General features: G+C 39.4%; 2 protein-coding genes across 3 annotated transcripts; one reads left to right on the forward strand and one right to left on the reverse strand.

Moving 5' to 3' along the window:
• The first annotated feature begins 6,773 nt into the window (after positions 1-6,773).
• On the forward strand, positions 6,774-10,145 carry calua (calumenin a). 2 transcript variants are annotated; one of them, XM_018689931.2, is made up of 7 exons: positions 6,774-6,938; positions 7,733-7,948; positions 8,370-8,563; positions 8,643-8,809; positions 8,900-8,960; positions 9,112-9,311; positions 9,522-10,145. In XM_018689931.2, the coding sequence occupies exons 2-7, from the start codon at positions 7,734-7,736 to the stop codon at positions 9,624-9,626; spliced, it is 942 nt and encodes a 313-aa protein (XP_018545447.1). In that variant the 5' UTR covers positions 6,774-6,938; position 7,733; the 3' UTR covers positions 9,627-10,145. The 2 variants fall into 2 exon arrangements, with proteins under 2 accessions (XP_018545447.1, XP_018545446.1); XM_018689930.2 differs by lacking the exon at positions 6,774-6,938 and having other exon boundaries at positions 7,695-7,948.
• Positions 10,146-10,467: 322 nt separating this feature from the next.
• On the reverse strand, positions 10,468-12,209 carry opn1sw1 (opsin 1 (cone pigments), short-wave-sensitive 1). The gene is given in 6 exon segments (XM_018689932.2): positions 10,468-10,569; positions 10,939-11,013; positions 11,015-11,179; positions 11,296-11,461; positions 11,543-11,711; positions 11,791-12,209. Coding segments are annotated over 6 exon segments (1,074 nt in total). The 5' UTR covers positions 12,188-12,209.
• Between the last annotated feature and the right edge of the window lie 3,525 nt (positions 12,210-15,734).

Genomic DNA, 15,734 nt, shown 5'->3' on the forward strand with positions numbered 1-15,734 from the left:
TTGCTTCCTCTCCCATTCCCATATCCTAACCCTAACCTTTCCCATCTTATGCCCTAACCCTAATTCTCTCTAACCCTAACCCCAGCTCTTTTCTTTTGCCTAATCTTTCCTAACCTAAACCTAACCTCTCCCATCTTATGCCCTAACCCTAACCTTCTCTGACTTTAACCCTAACTCCCCCCATCTCTTGCCCCAACCTTAACCCTAACCTCTAACCCTAACCCTAGTCTTTTTCTATCCTACCCCTAACCCTAACTGGGACCTCACACCATTAGACAAACCCCTTAAGTAAACCTAATGACACCTCAATACAATCTAAAAACAACCAGATGGTTAACCATACTCTGAATTAATTCTGATCCAGAACCCTAAACCCTAAAAAGAGGAATAGAATATAATCCAACCCGCAGACCTAACCTTAATCTACGGTACTAAAAATAGAACTACTGTTGTTGATAGGACACATTGTACGGGGAGCCTAGTAGCGATATGCGTCGGCCCGTGCATTTCCTTTGACCCTCTACACCAAACCGTTGAGTCGGCGGACCAAACGGGGAGGATCAAAGAGATATTCTACTAACCCTAACCCTAACCCCTAACCCTAACCCTAACCTAACCCTAACCCTAACCTAACCCTAACCCTAACCCTAACCTAACCCTAACCCTAACCCTAACCCTAACCCACCCTAACCCTAACCCTAACCCCTAACCCTAACCCTAACCCCTAACCCTAACCCTAACCCTAACCCCTAACCCCCTAACCCTAACCCCTAACCCCCTAACCCTAACCCCTAACCCTAACCCTAACCTTAACCCCCTAACCCTAACCCTAACCCCTAACCCTAACCCTAACCTTAACCCCCTAACCCTCTATCTCTAACCCTAACCCTAACCCTAACCATAACCCTAACGCAAGCTCAGAGAAACTCGTGGCTGGTGCCGTTGGAAAGCCCATTGTGGAATTAGTGGGGGAGCATGTGGGTCTCATGACTCTGCGACCACCACAGACAAAGTTATTGGGCCAAATACAACTGCACCCCCCCTCCATATCACTGTAGCTCGCTGACGCTAGCTCGTAGAGACATGGGGCTGGCACCGTTGGAAAGCCCATCGTAGAATTAGTGGGGGAGCATGTGGGTCTCATGACTCTGCGACCACCACAGACAAAGCTATTCGCCAAAAACCAAGTGCACCCCCTGGCACTTCTGGCTAAAACCCTCTATCATAGACAAACATAGACAAACCTCAGCCAGAGTGAATTCTCGCTAAGGCCGCACCCATATATGAGGCCCAGAGAGCATACAGAGTATATCTCAGCAACGCAAGCTCAGAGAAACTCGTGGCTGGTGCCGTTGGAAAGCCCATCATGGAATTAGTGGGGGAGCATGTGGGTCTCATGACTCTGCAACCACCACAGACCAAGGTATTCACCAAAAACCAAGTGCACCCCCTGGCACTTCTGGCTAAAACCTTCTATCCCCTAACCCTAACCCCCTAACCCCCTAACCCTAACCCAACAGGGAGGGTCAAAGAGATATTCTACTAACCCTAATGCTTGGAGTGAATTTAAAGCTACAGTTTGATCTACATCACCAAATCTGTCCCTAAAACACTAACATCATAACAGCATACAATAGTCAGCTGATTCACAACACCAGATGGATCATTGTCTCGTTTTGGAAACTGCACAACTATGGCACACAACTTAGTAGAGTCCATGATCTGTACATGGACTAATAGAACTAGGGTTTTTCCTTTTTATCTAAGAACTGAATGACTGTTCTGACAGTGTGGACATCCTCTCACACAGAGAAGAAGGGGACGGAGAAAAGCCTTGCCTTCTTATGATACGAGTCGACTCATTTGACTTTGTTCTCTGTTGTGTTAACAAGTCCTGGTTCATTGAATCGTGGTTCTGATTCACCACATTAGGAAAATGTGGAAAGGTTTGGTCCAAATATCACTGATTCAGTCAGAACCTAAGATCTGAATCTGACATTACCAGGTTACTGTGTCTCCGAACTACTACTTAAGATATCTTGTCGACCACATCAATGGCCAAATGTGTCAACAGTAACTTGTTGACTTGTGGAAAGAGTGAAGATGCGTCTGCCAAAGCACTTGGACAAATCAAAGTCAAACATTTCAAGTTGTCTGCTTTGTCAATGGTCTACAACCAAATCTTACCAAACACATACAAACATGTGGAATCAGGAAACAGCTCCTTTGCATATGTGTAAACAGTAGCAGTGACTGTTGAAATGAAACCTGGAGAGAAAATGAGACCTGAGGACAATGCTGCCAACTCTCTGGACTGATCAATCTATGCTGAGAAAACAAGACTGATCTTTTTCTGAGGCTTTATAATGAATTTAGAATCTCACATCAAAAGTTAAATTATCCTGCAACACAAACTATGCTGCACAAATCACAGCAAACACCACATTTATCAACCAGGAGCAATGCCAATAAGCAGCTACCTTCAGATTAAAAGCTTTTACCAAATATGAATGGATAACTGATGTGATCTGGGCATTACCTAACTTTCAGAGCACAAGGTGAACAAGGAGAAAAACTACTCAACTGTCTGAAACCAATCAGAGAGTAATCATAGAAACCCTGACTATCAATGTGTGACTTTAATAATCTGATGGGCTGAATGTGAATGTTAGCTGGTACATAGAGCTAAAGCCTTGAACACAGAAATACAACATATGGAACTTAGATGGATAATCAGGGAACAATGAAAAACCAAAGCACAAATAAAAACACTGGCAGTTTGTTTAGTTTGTTACTGTAAAAAAACTTTGTAACTGATTTGAAGCTCTACATAAATAAAGTTTATTAGTAGTAAACCCATTAAGAAAGAAATTGTTTGTAGCCACAGATATAGATGAAACAAACAGAGGCAGACAGGTGCTGCTGTGAGTGATGGCAGCCAGAAAAAAGATGGACAAACAAGAGATGGAGAAAGATGAGTTCAGGCTTTGTTAAAGCAAAGACACCTTCAATACACAACTGACCACAGACTGATGAGACTGACTGTTAATACAACATTCATTTACACCACATCACTAAAACATTCCTGTCATCATCAGCTGCAGCTCCCTCAAATCATTTACACTGGATCTCCTCCCTGTCTCACATGATTGATAACTAATGATTTAAAGACCAGCGAATCATCTGTCCTCACTGAACATTAACCTTGTCTGATCCTTCAGAGTCCTGAAAAAGTCTGTTCAGACTCTGAACCACATCAGTCCAGCTCTGACCCAACACCTGATTCTTCCTGGTCTCACCATCACTGCCTCAGCAGATTCAAACAAAAACAGTCTTTTTCTTACTGCAGACACAGGTTCAATACAGATAATTTATGCAAATGGACAGAGGACAGCAAAAAAGGCTGTGATGTTTACAGGGACATATGAACAGGGGACAAACTTGGTCATGTTGGATGAACGAGGAAATGGATAGATCATTAGATCAGCTCGATGGCCGAGACAAAAAGTGAGGGATAGACAGGAGATGGTGCTTTGGCCCAAAAATAACAAAAAAATAACAAACAAAAACGCAAACCTGATTATTTGTAGCTGAAAACTGTTGAGACAGTTGTGTGTTTGACTGAGTTTCAGTTTGTGAATCAGTGACAGCTGATAGAGGAACAGACTGACGGCTTTGGATCAACATGTTGTTACATTGTGTTTGTAATTTTCTGCTACAGATACAATAAGTGAACACAGCAGTGTGTTAACTTGTGCAGCAGTAAACAGCCTATTAGTTTTAAATCACAGTAACACTGAGCTTTAAGTCTAACCCGAGCTGTCAGCTGATGTTTCTGGACACAGCTCCTGTCTCTTTGTGCAGATGCTGTTCATCACTGGAACAGGAGTTCATGTTATTTATCATGTTAGCTGACAGAGTTTCTATCAAAGGTCACGTCCGGTTAAAAACCTCATTCACAGGTTTCTAAAATCTGAAAAGCTATGATGACATGGTGGAAATGTGTTTGAGACAACACATTAGGGCAGAAAATACCTCAATGCATCATCAGACAAACACTGATAGATTTTATTACAGTTTTTAAAAAAAATCAAAATAGAACAAGTCTAAAGTAATGTTAAATAATATGCTAAAAATGAATACATGTTTTAAAAAAAAAACATTGCAATTATTTAGACCGATCTTGTGATGAGCCATGATTTGACAATGAGAATTTTTGAATTTCATTTTGATGTGATTTTAAGTCTTAAAATAATATTTAGATCAACTGTTCAGTGGTACTCTACAGAGACAGATGAGCTTTCAAACATTCTGCAGTCTCTAAATAAACTCACTATCCAAACAACAAAATATCACTAAATAATCTGTTTGTGTTGAAGACATCCCTCCAACACAATTCAACAACACAATTCATGACACGGCGGCCATGATAAGACTCCTTCAATACACAACAGAGAGAGATGTGTGAGTGTGTGAGAGGCACAGCAGCCATGACACGACACAGAATAAAAAGAAAAATGAGACTTACTGGTTCGTAGATCTGCCTGGAAGAAAAAAGAAAAAACATGTCTGAGTAAAGTCTCTGACAGTTTGATCATTTCCTGACCTTCACTCTGGTATCTGTGTGGTTTGATAGATATTATACATAAAGACTGTTCTCTTGTTTAATTCTTTGAACTTCAATTTAAACATGGAAACTTGATAAAAAACTTAAACATCAAAAAATTAAACATGTTTCTGTGAACAGCTGTGTTACATTACAGAGTTAATGAGCCTGACAGGAATGACATTAATGCTAATGCTAAGATAACTCACCTCCTTTACAGGAATCACTCACCAAGTTTTACAGGACCAGGTTCTCCAGGAGTCTTTTCCTCTCTCACCACAGGAGGGTGTTGTTCTGTTCATTAAATAAAATGTATGAGTCACATCTCCAGTCTGATATTTCCTGACCTTTAAAATAATTCTGGTATCTGTGAGGGATTTTAGGGAGGGGGGAGGAGAGAGGGAGGGGAGGAGAGGAGAGGAGAGGAGAGGAGGAGAGGGAGAAGCAGCACGATCAGGAGGGAAATTGAATGAGAATCCAAACTGAGTTTGTCTGAGAACAGACTCTTTAAATCCAGGTCAGTTTGTGTCCTGACATCAGTCTGCTCCTCCATCTGTTAGTTTGTGTTTTAATGAAAACTTCTTGCCCCTCTGAAACTCACACAGTAACTAACAAACAGAGGCAATGCTATTCCAGCAGCTCCCAGTAAAATCACTGTTTGTCAGTGGAGTCTCGTAGTGATATATAGAGATGTTTGAGGTTAAACTTGTTAATAAAAAGCTCTGTCTCTGTAGGAATCCTGTCCATGATGTTGAAGAACAGTCTGAGTGTCAGAGACACAAACAGTTTTAGTGGACGGATACTCAGGTGGATGAAATGACAGCAGCTGTTACCTGCAGAGGCCTCTCTCCACGTTTGACTGTCTCAGCAGTTTCACAGTTCACTGATCAATAACGTGATTGAATTCATTAACCACCCCACCCTGTCACTTTATATTCACTTTAGACAAACACATCAGTTTAGATTCTGTGGCTCTTCAGCTCTGACTTTAACCACACTGAGCAGCTTGAAAACGCTCTTTGACTTAAACTGGAGTGAAAATGTCTTTCCCGCGCGTTTCCTCCTGAATTGAATCCAGTCTGAACTAATGAGTGTTTCCAGCTCAATGAGTTAATCCTGTGTGTGTGTGTGTGTGTGTGTGTGTGTGTGTGTGTGTGTGTGTGTGTGACCGACCGACCGACCACACACTCCAACTGTTCCTATGTTCAACTCTGACAACCTGAGTTTAAACAACACGAAACTACAACACACCGCAGCACAGTTAGACACCTGACTCTAAACAAGCACAACGAGTCTGACACGCGCCCACACACCTAACAGCAGCGACACAAACTACCTGACAGACATCGCTCACCTGTCCAAGTGTGTTTCCAGCTCTTCCTGTGGTTGGACCGATCGTCCCGGTGTCTCTCAGTTGAGACCAGCCATCACTACACCTGCATCGTCCGCTGAGCGCGCGATGCGTGCGATTTACGGTGTTTGATGTGAGAGTGGGAGTGCGCATGCATGTTTGCTGCCTTTGACAAATTGTCGGGACTCTGTGGTGAAAAATCCATAATGACGTTATATCTCGTTGGCGAATGCGTCAGTGTTGTTGTTGTCAGATTTCAAAGGTAAAGCTGCTTTACTTTGTGTTTTTACCTGAATATAATGAGACAGTAAACACTTTCTCCTCTGACTCTGATTAAAACAGGTTTAATGAGTCCTGATCATCAGTCCTGTTTCATTCTCTCTTTAAAACACATTATTCCTCATTGTGAGAAATAACGGAGACGTTTTAGATCTTAACCTTAATTAACCTTAATGAGATCAGTGTCTCAGAGTTTTCTGCAGGTGTAATTTAAATCAGAAGAAAATATGAAGATTGTGGTTTTAGTTTTTTCTCAGGAAGAATTTTCGCTTTTATTGAAGAAAGAAAGAAAGACAGACTGTCTCTGGTTAAATTCCACTAATAAATGAATCAGTGTGTGTGTGTGTGTGTGTGTGTGTGAGGACGTGGCAGGGCGCAGCTGCCACGTTTCTCATCGCTGCTTCTCTCCCGCTGCTACCATTGGTCCAAAACTGGCCGGCAACCAATGAGGTGCGACTACGATGATAGAACCCTCTGGCGTCATTAACAGAAAGCCAGCGCTTGCTGAAGTGGACCAATCAAATCGTGAGAAGTGTTCCGCGCGGCATTGGATTGGCTGCGGTCAGACGGAAACGATTCTGCGGGGCCGGATTGTATGATGGTCGGTCAGCGGAGAGGTTCGAGACGGTGAAGAAGAGCGGAGGATAAAACACAGACAGAGGACAGGTGAAGCGTCCAGGTGCACGAGCAGCCAGCAGACAGGTAAGATCTCAGGGGTTTGTGTTGCTGCAGACTTGAGTCACTGATGATCAGTTGTGTTTGATATGACGATGAAGCTTCATCAGCTTCGTGTTTTCACTGTAGAACTGAAACAAGCTGAGTTACATCAGAAACAGAATAATATATATATATATACATATATATATATATATATATATATATATATATATATATATATAATAACCAGCAGCAGAGAAAAGACTATCAAAGACTCTGTTACAAGTAAAAGTCCTGAAAACTGCTTTATATTGAGATGAAAGAATCATCAACAATATGTTCTGAAAAGACTAAAATAAATTTATTATGAGCAATAACTTATTTACTATTTTATAATTGGATGGTTATTGGTTATTAATGTCAGCAGAACTGTAATATTGTGAAGATTAAACTGAGTTTAAATATTTTATTAAATGTTTTTATTTTCATCTGAAACAAAAATATGAAAAAGGGCAGAATTTTTTTTTTTTTTTTCTGCCCTGAACTTTGGTTTTAATGTTTGAAGAAACTGCAGCTGTCAGATGTGAAATTAATATTTCCCTCTGAAACACAGTGGACATTTAAAACAGCAGGAAATACTCAAGCAAAGTACAAGTAACACTAAACTGAACAGTGATTGAATAAATGAAGTATAAAGTGTAAATGTACTGTGGTGACTTTTCTGACCGTTGTTGATATTAAAATGAAGATGTTTGATGGTTTTAGTCTCAGAAATGAGACCAAAACAGAGTGTCTGTGTTTCTGTTTGACGTCTGAATGAATGAATCTCTGTGCATCAGGATGATGCGTCCGTTGCTGATGTGTTTCGTCCTCTGCATCGTCTATGGCAGCAGCAAACCCACAGACAAGAAGAATCGAGTTCACAATGAACCGCTCAGTAACCTCGAACACGACGACAACAAAAACTATGACTACGACCACGAAGCTTTTCTGGGTGAAGACGAAGCCAAAACCTTTGACCACCTCCCACCAGAGGAGAGCAAACGGAGGCTCGGGTGAGTTCAGGGTTAAAGATGCGTCTTCCAGATTCACCTGCATACCTGTGTCAGTCACCTCTGTGAGGTTTACCTGTGCCGGTATGTCTTCCTGTAAACGTGTTGACTTGTGGGAAACGCTCTGGTTTTTATTTCTTGTAGCAACAACTGGTTCAACAAGTTCAGGCTGAGTTGTTTTTCTTCTCTTTGTTCAGAGACTCAAGTTTATTTAAGCTGAAATGACTCAGTGGTTTTATTGATTAAGTTCCTGATACAGAATCAATAACAGCAAACTGAATGTTTCTGCCTCTGATGATTTCAGAGTTTAGAGAATAACAGCCGACTGTCTCAGAGCAAAAATAAATCTGTTTTTACTGTTGGAGATTTTTATGTTTCTAATAGTTCGAGCTGATTAATAATCAATCCTTGACTGATTCTGCAGCATCATCGTGGACAAAATCAACACGAACAAAGACAGTTTTATTTCTGAGGAGGAGCTGAAGGTTTGGATCAAAAACGCTCAGAAGAAACACATTTACGACAGCGTGGAGCATCAGTGGAAAGACTTCGACATGAACAACGACGGTCTGATCAGCTGGGACGAGTACAAGAATGTCACATATGGGAGTTACCTGGGTAAGTTCAACACTCACAGTCTGGTTTGAATCATCTGTCAGAGACTCTGATCAGTTCTCTGACTGACTATGTGGAACAGATGACCCTCAGAGCGACACTGATTATAACTACACCCACATGATGCTGAGGGACGAAAGACGCTTCAGAGTCGCAGACAGAAACGGAGATTTGATCGCAGACAAACTGGAGTTCACGGCTTTTCTTCATCCTGAGGATCACGAACACATGAAGGACATTGTGGTACAGGTGAGAGTGATGTCACTGACCTGGTACATAGTCATGTGATGTCATCATACAGCATCTTATATAGTTAAACCTGTCTGCACTCCGTCACAGGAAACAATGGAAGACATTGATAAGAACGGAGACGGTTTCATTGACCTAAAGGAGTACATCGGTAAGACGTCATCAGATAATGTTTTTAAAACTCGGGTGAGGTACAGATCAGAGGAGGAGGAGAAGGAGGAGGAGGAGGAGGAGGACATCTATTTATTTCTGTGTTTGTTTAATAAGATCAGCTAAAGAAATTTTAATGGTGTCTCCTGCAGGTGATATGTACACTGCAGAAGACGATGAAGAGGAACCAGAATGGGTGACGACTGAACGTCAACAGTTCAAAGAGTTCAGAGACAAAAACAACGACGGGAAAATGGACAAAGAGGAAACTCTGGACTGGATTCTTCCATCTGATTATGACCATGCTGAGGCTGAAGCCAAACACCTCCTGCACGAGTCCGACACCAACAAGGTCATTTAGTTTTTATTTAAATTCAGTTTACCAGTTTCTGTTTAACACTGCTGCTTTACCTGTTTTCTCACCTGTTCAACAAGCTCATACTGATGATTTCCTTTACTCCCTTGTTCACCTGTTCAGTCTGTAACAGATTTTAATCTGTAACAGAGTTTAATCTCAGTGCTTCATATTCTCCTGTTTCTCTGTTTTTGTGACTGTGTTCAGGACGGGAAACTGACCAAGGAGGAGATTCTGAACAAATACGAGGTGTTTGTTGGAAGTCAGGTGACGGACTTTGGAGAAGCTTTACTACGACATGACGAGTTTTAGAGACGGCGCTGAGCTTTAGATAGAAAACAAGATTTTGCAGTTTCTTAAGAATAATTTATTTTGAAAACCAACAGAAACACTTTTATCAACAGTTCAGAGACTCTGTTATGTTCAGACGATCAGTTTGATCTTTAAATGAGATTTCACTGCTTTTATTTCCATTTTTAAGAATTTTTATATCTTGTATTTGTTTCTGCTCTTCACTTTGTTTAATGACACCAAGTCTGGTTTGAAATGACCCAGTTTCCTGCTGCTGATCTTTGTCGGGTGCCTCACAGGTTTAATGTCACTGTTTGTTTCTGTTTATGATGAAAAACACTTTAAGAAAACGTTCAGATCAGAGCTCTGATTTCATCTGAAGTCAGAGTTTCTGACATGAAGTGATGAGTGTGATTATTATTACTGCACATTTTATATAAAACAACTTTACACTAGATTGTGTTAATTTGCACTCAGAGAAACTACATGCTGTATTTTGACTTTTACAACCTGTTTTTCAATAAAAATGTCCAATTTAAATGCGGTTTTGTTTTGTGTGAATTTATCCTTTAAAAAAGTTGAAATGTAAAAACTCACCGTCACTTTATTCAGTGTAGATATTATTATTTAGTCTAACAGGATAAAAAATATTCATTATATTTTTTATTTCAATATTTATTTTTTATTAGATTTTTTGTTGTTGCCTTTAATCTGAACAAACATGTTCTACAGTAAAATCAACATCAACACTTTGTTTTATTTACATGTTGTAAATCAGAGAATTAAACACAAACTCTGAGTTTACAGAGAATATTTTCCTCCAATGTTCAACCTGTCAAAGTCTTTTTATCCATCAGTTTTATTAAGACGCTGTGGAAACTGAAGATGTTTCTGTCTTAGAAGAAACTTCAGATGACTCATCCATTTTCTTTCCAAACACTGTTTCCATGATGCAGGCATTAAACTGAGGAGAAAGACAACAGAAATCAGGAGGATCAGGTTATTCAATGAGATCTGACCTGAGAACAGCCAGAAATACAGTCACATAAGGTTTAAATCATTCAGTGTTGAAACGGAGTTCAAAGAAGTTTGTCCTTGTTCAGTTTTTACTGATGAGGTGAGAAAAGTGAAACAGACCTGAGATCAGTGGTTTTAAAGACACGTGATGAACCAAGGCAGAGATTTTTATAAAGTTCATCACTACACTGAGAAGATTTTATCTCTAATAAAACAACAGATGGAGCAACATCTCCACCCTTCAACACACAAACCTGCTGTTACTTCACCTGTCTGTCTGCTCACCTGTGTGTCTGCTCATCTGTCTGGTTCTCACCTGTTTGTTCATGAAGACGTAGATGAGTGGGTTATAGACACACGAGCTCTTGGAGAAAAAAGCCGGGATGGTGACGAAGGCGATAATCTTTGTTTTCATCTGAAGAGTAGGCAAAGTAAAGAGCAGCGAGAGCATATGGACCATAACAGGTGACAAAGGAACCGACCATCACGATGATCATCCTTGATACTTCCTTCTCTGCCTTTTGGGTGGAGACGGACTCCGTCTGCTGAGCTGCAACCTGAAACAATCACAGAGTCAACATCAAACCATCAACCTCTGCTGATCATTAACTCTGCTGAATCATCTGCAGCTCTCAGAGAGAGTAAAAGAGAATTAATTGATTGATAAACTCACAGCTCGCAGGGCGCCCAGTAACTGGGAGTAGGAAAAAATGATGATGGAGAGCGGAGTGATGAAGCAGGTCACCATCAGGAAGTTGGTGTAGCTGCTGCAGTTGAACTCCTCGTTGTGGGTGTACCAGTCAGGTCCACAGGAGCAGCCCAGACCTTCAGGGATGTACCTGAAAATACAAACAGGAAAAGTTCAGGTGAGTCATGTTAAATACATCAGACTGTGACGACCTCTGACTCAGGGCCATTACCTGCTCCACCCAAAGAAAGGTGGGATGGCACAGCCAATGCCCATGAACCAGGTGAAGGCGACGGCAGCCAGAGCGTGATTACTGCCGAACTTAAAGGCTCCAAAGGGTTTACAGATGACCAGGTATCTCTCAAAGGACAGGACGGCCAAAGACCAGGCCGTCACCAGACCTGAGGATGAGAGAACGAAGACCAATGGTCACCTGCTGATCAAATACAACTCAAATAAAACTCTGTGGAGTTTATTCACCTGCAATTGAGCCCATGGCAGACTCCAAGGCACACATGGTGTGACCCAGGAAGTAGTAACCCTTCATGGTGGAGACAAACACTTGGCTGACAGAGAAGACGACGAAGATGAACCCTGCGATGGAGATGTTGACGAGGATGTAGTTGAGAGGGACTCGGAGCTTCTTGTACTTGAGCGTGACGAAGAGAACGATAAAGTTCAGAGGAGTCCCGGTGAACAGGACGAAGCCCATGAAGACGGTTTGCAGGTGAAAGGCCCAGGAAGGGGCCAGGTAATACTGAGGCCCTTCAAAGGGACTCACCTTTGAAATGTTCTCATACAGGTGGAAGTGTTTCCCCATCGTGACCCTGAGCTTTCTACTGCACATGAAGTCTTCATCCTCTTTATATACACTCATAAACCACTTAGACCAAAGATTTAGCTGCTCGGGTTTTTCTAAAGATTTAGGATTAAGATCATCACATTTTCAACAATGTTTTTATGCTTCACACGTTAATCTGATTAGAAAACAGTCACCGCACAAACACAAACCATAGTTTATTCAAATATAAAAACAGGCAGAGTTTATATTTATTTAACATTTGTATGTAGGAGTGTGTGTGAAACTTTCATCTGAACAATAGTTTGTAGTCATGTCACAAACATTACAGCGGTAATTCCTCTGAACAAGATCAAAAATAATAATGTGACTAATTGAAAGAAATGTCATGAGGGTGTGATTTATTACAATAAATAAAAAAATATCTTAAATACGTGAAAAAGTCATAAAAAAAGTCATGTTATTTTATGTCATGTTATCAATGATGATGTTGGTTTTATTGAATAAATATTTCAGAGAGAAAATCTCAAACACAGGAGACAAACTGACTTCAGATAAATAATCTTTGTTTTGTCCCCAGTGATTATTATTGATATTGCTAATTATCCAAACTAAATATTCTGGTTTAATTTTAATTCCTCTTAATATTTATGTTCTTTATTTGAACCAAAAGTTGTTTTTTATGATTCAAAGAAAATTTTCAACTTTTCTCTTTTATTTTTACTTTTATTTTTGCATTTTTTTAATTTTTATTTTTTTTCTTTTCTTAAATCAGTGTTTTGAATTTGTGGTTTTCTCAGCTGAGACAATTATCCATCATGAATAATCAGTAAAGAACTGTGACTGAATTCCTTCGCATGTTAAACGTCTCACTAACCCACAGACTTAAACCCATTAAACCATTAAGAGTCACTGCAGTTAAACCATTAAACCCTTTAACAAACACATGAATTAACCTTCACATGTTAAACACTTGAACCTTTTAACGACTAAATGAAACCTTTGGAAACATTTAATTAACCAGTTCATTAAAAAATTAAACAATGATTGAACTCAGACTCAGACTGAGGAATCGCTTTATTTTCTGTTGTTACTAAATAATTCATCAACTTCTTTAGTTCAAACAAACTTTATTAACTGTTTGTTTTGTTTTTATCACAGAAACAGATTATAAAGTGCAGTATTTGATGCATTATAAAGTGCCATATTTAATGTATTATAAAGTGCAGTATTTAATGAAGTATAAAGTGCAATAGCCTATAATAAAGTCTTAGTACTTGTGGTGCAGCAAGAGCAACAGCAGTATAACAAGCAGTATAAAATGCAGTATATCACAGTAGTATCAAAGTCATGGTATGTGACCCTGGTAAACCCTGGTGCAGCAGCAGGTGGTCGACAGATAAAAACTCAGTAAGAACCTTTAAGTTTTGTCTCCGTGTGACTTGAGATTTAATCTGGATGTTTCAGATTTACCTGAGCAGGTTGTCCTCTTCAATCCTGTAAATCCTCCAAACATCGTCACAAAACCAGATTAGAGACCAGAAGACTCCTCAGCCCCAACTAAACTGGTCTGAACTGGTCTGAAATGACAAAGGTTAATCTGAGGAAGACAAGGATAAAGGTCTAAATCTATGCCTCAGTTTTTAAAAACCCTCCTTCACGCCTTCTCTTCTCTTCTCCTTCACTGCTCCACTCCTTCCCTCCATAACTCCTTCACTTCTTCCCTCCATCACTCCATCACTCCTTCACTTCTTCCCTCCATCACTCCATCACCCCTTCACTTCTTCACTCCTTGAGGATCAATCATAAAAAGGTAAGATTTATTTCAATTCTGTTAAAATAAGTTTTTAAATCCAAAATCTTTCACCTTTAACTCTTTAAACTTTGAGTAGAAACTCATCTGTACTCTGTTTCTGTTTTTCTCACTGTGACAGTCGACATGTTCGTGACAATTTGTTATTGAACATAATAAGTGATTATATTGATTGATGATTGATCTTCAGAGCTGGGGCTGTATCATAACCAGGCTGTGAGCTGAAGGAGCATGGGTATGATACGACCTCAGTTCAGAGGTCATTCTCTGCCTCATTAATCAGATCATGGTTTCAGGATAGAAATGATTGAACAGTAGAAAACTGTATAAAAATAAGAAATTCTGATTGTTGTTCATCTTTACTGAGACTTTTATTGTGAAAAACTTTTTAATTAGACACTGTGGGATCATTGATTCTGAATTTATTTTTTTCTATTTAACTTAGATTTGGTCTTTTTCTTCAGTTTGGTTCAGATTTGAAAGAATCAGGTGTTTCCAGGTTTTTCCAGGTGAAGGACCAGAGGCACCAGTCAGATGTTGACTATATGACCCAATCAGTTGTTTAATGTTAAAGAAATAAACTTGTTTTATCTGGAGCATCAGTGAACTTTGATTTAAACATTAATTATTAAAATGTAATAACTTGTTAAATTAGTATTTAAAGATTTAAGGATTAGTTTATTTCTGCAGGTTTGAGTCATTTAAATTACTGTTTTAATCAAATAAATGTTTATAAATAAAAGCTGTTAATGTGATTTATTTTGATTCATCGGCAAGTTAAATAAACTGATAATTACTTTATAATTTTCTGTAATTACATTTAATCTGCAGTGTTTTTATTGGACTTAATGATGAAGAGTTTGAGAGGAACACACCTGTCCAGGTGAACCCGTCCTCTCACCCCGAGTCGGCTGTGAAGGATGAGAGGTTCAGATGATGGAAGGTTTCACAGGAACTTAATGTTTAACAGAAACATTTTTTTACTGTAACACTGTGTCTGAGAGTCTGTCGTTAATTAATAATAAATAAATATGAAGACCACCTGAACTCTGCGAAGGACCTTGACTGGTCCCTGAGCCACAGATAGAGAACAAGCTGGGAGAGTTGCGTCTGGTTTTGATTAAATCGGTTATTTGTTGTAAACACTTTACAAATAAACTTTATGTAACTTGTGATGCAGTCAGAGACATTAAATGTTCAAATAAAGTCAAACTGTTCTTATTTTATTACAATTTTGTAATTTATGAACGTTATAAACTGTGTTATAGCTGTGAACAGATTTTACTCAGTTTACCATCCATTGAGCAGAAAGCTTCACCAAATCCCATTCATAAAACTGACAGTTTAATGTGGCCCTCTTCTACTGCAGCTACACATTAAACCCTGATAGAAAATTGTTGAGTCATTCCCAGTTAAACTGAAAACATCTCCCAGGCTGTTTAAACCTGTTCAGTTGCACCAAAGAGAGCAGTGACTGAGCAAGTACATCGGCTCAAAATGTTTAAATACATAATGTTTGATATATTTTCTGTCTAACTATTTACAGAGTTTAAATTATTCTACCGATTTTATGTCCATAAACAAAGCCAGATAAACTTGATCATATTTGAACGAAGTTCTTTGCCTTTATCTAGAAAATATTTAGATTATTGTGCATATATCCTTAAGAGTTAGATAAACGTGAAGATTCTTTGAAAATTGGTGTTTTGTATTTGTCCGACACTCTTATTAAATTTACATTTTTGTGAATGGAGTTCTGAATGGGGTCCTCCCGTCATGACGGAGCGGAACAAATGTTCCTGCCTGTGTTTC

Source organism: Lates calcarifer, linkage group LG18 (assembly GCF_001640805.2).
Source record: "Lates calcarifer isolate ASB-BC8 linkage group LG18, TLL_Latcal_v3, whole genome shotgun sequence".
Taxonomy (NCBI): domain Eukaryota; kingdom Metazoa; phylum Chordata; class Actinopteri; family Centropomidae; genus Lates; species Lates calcarifer.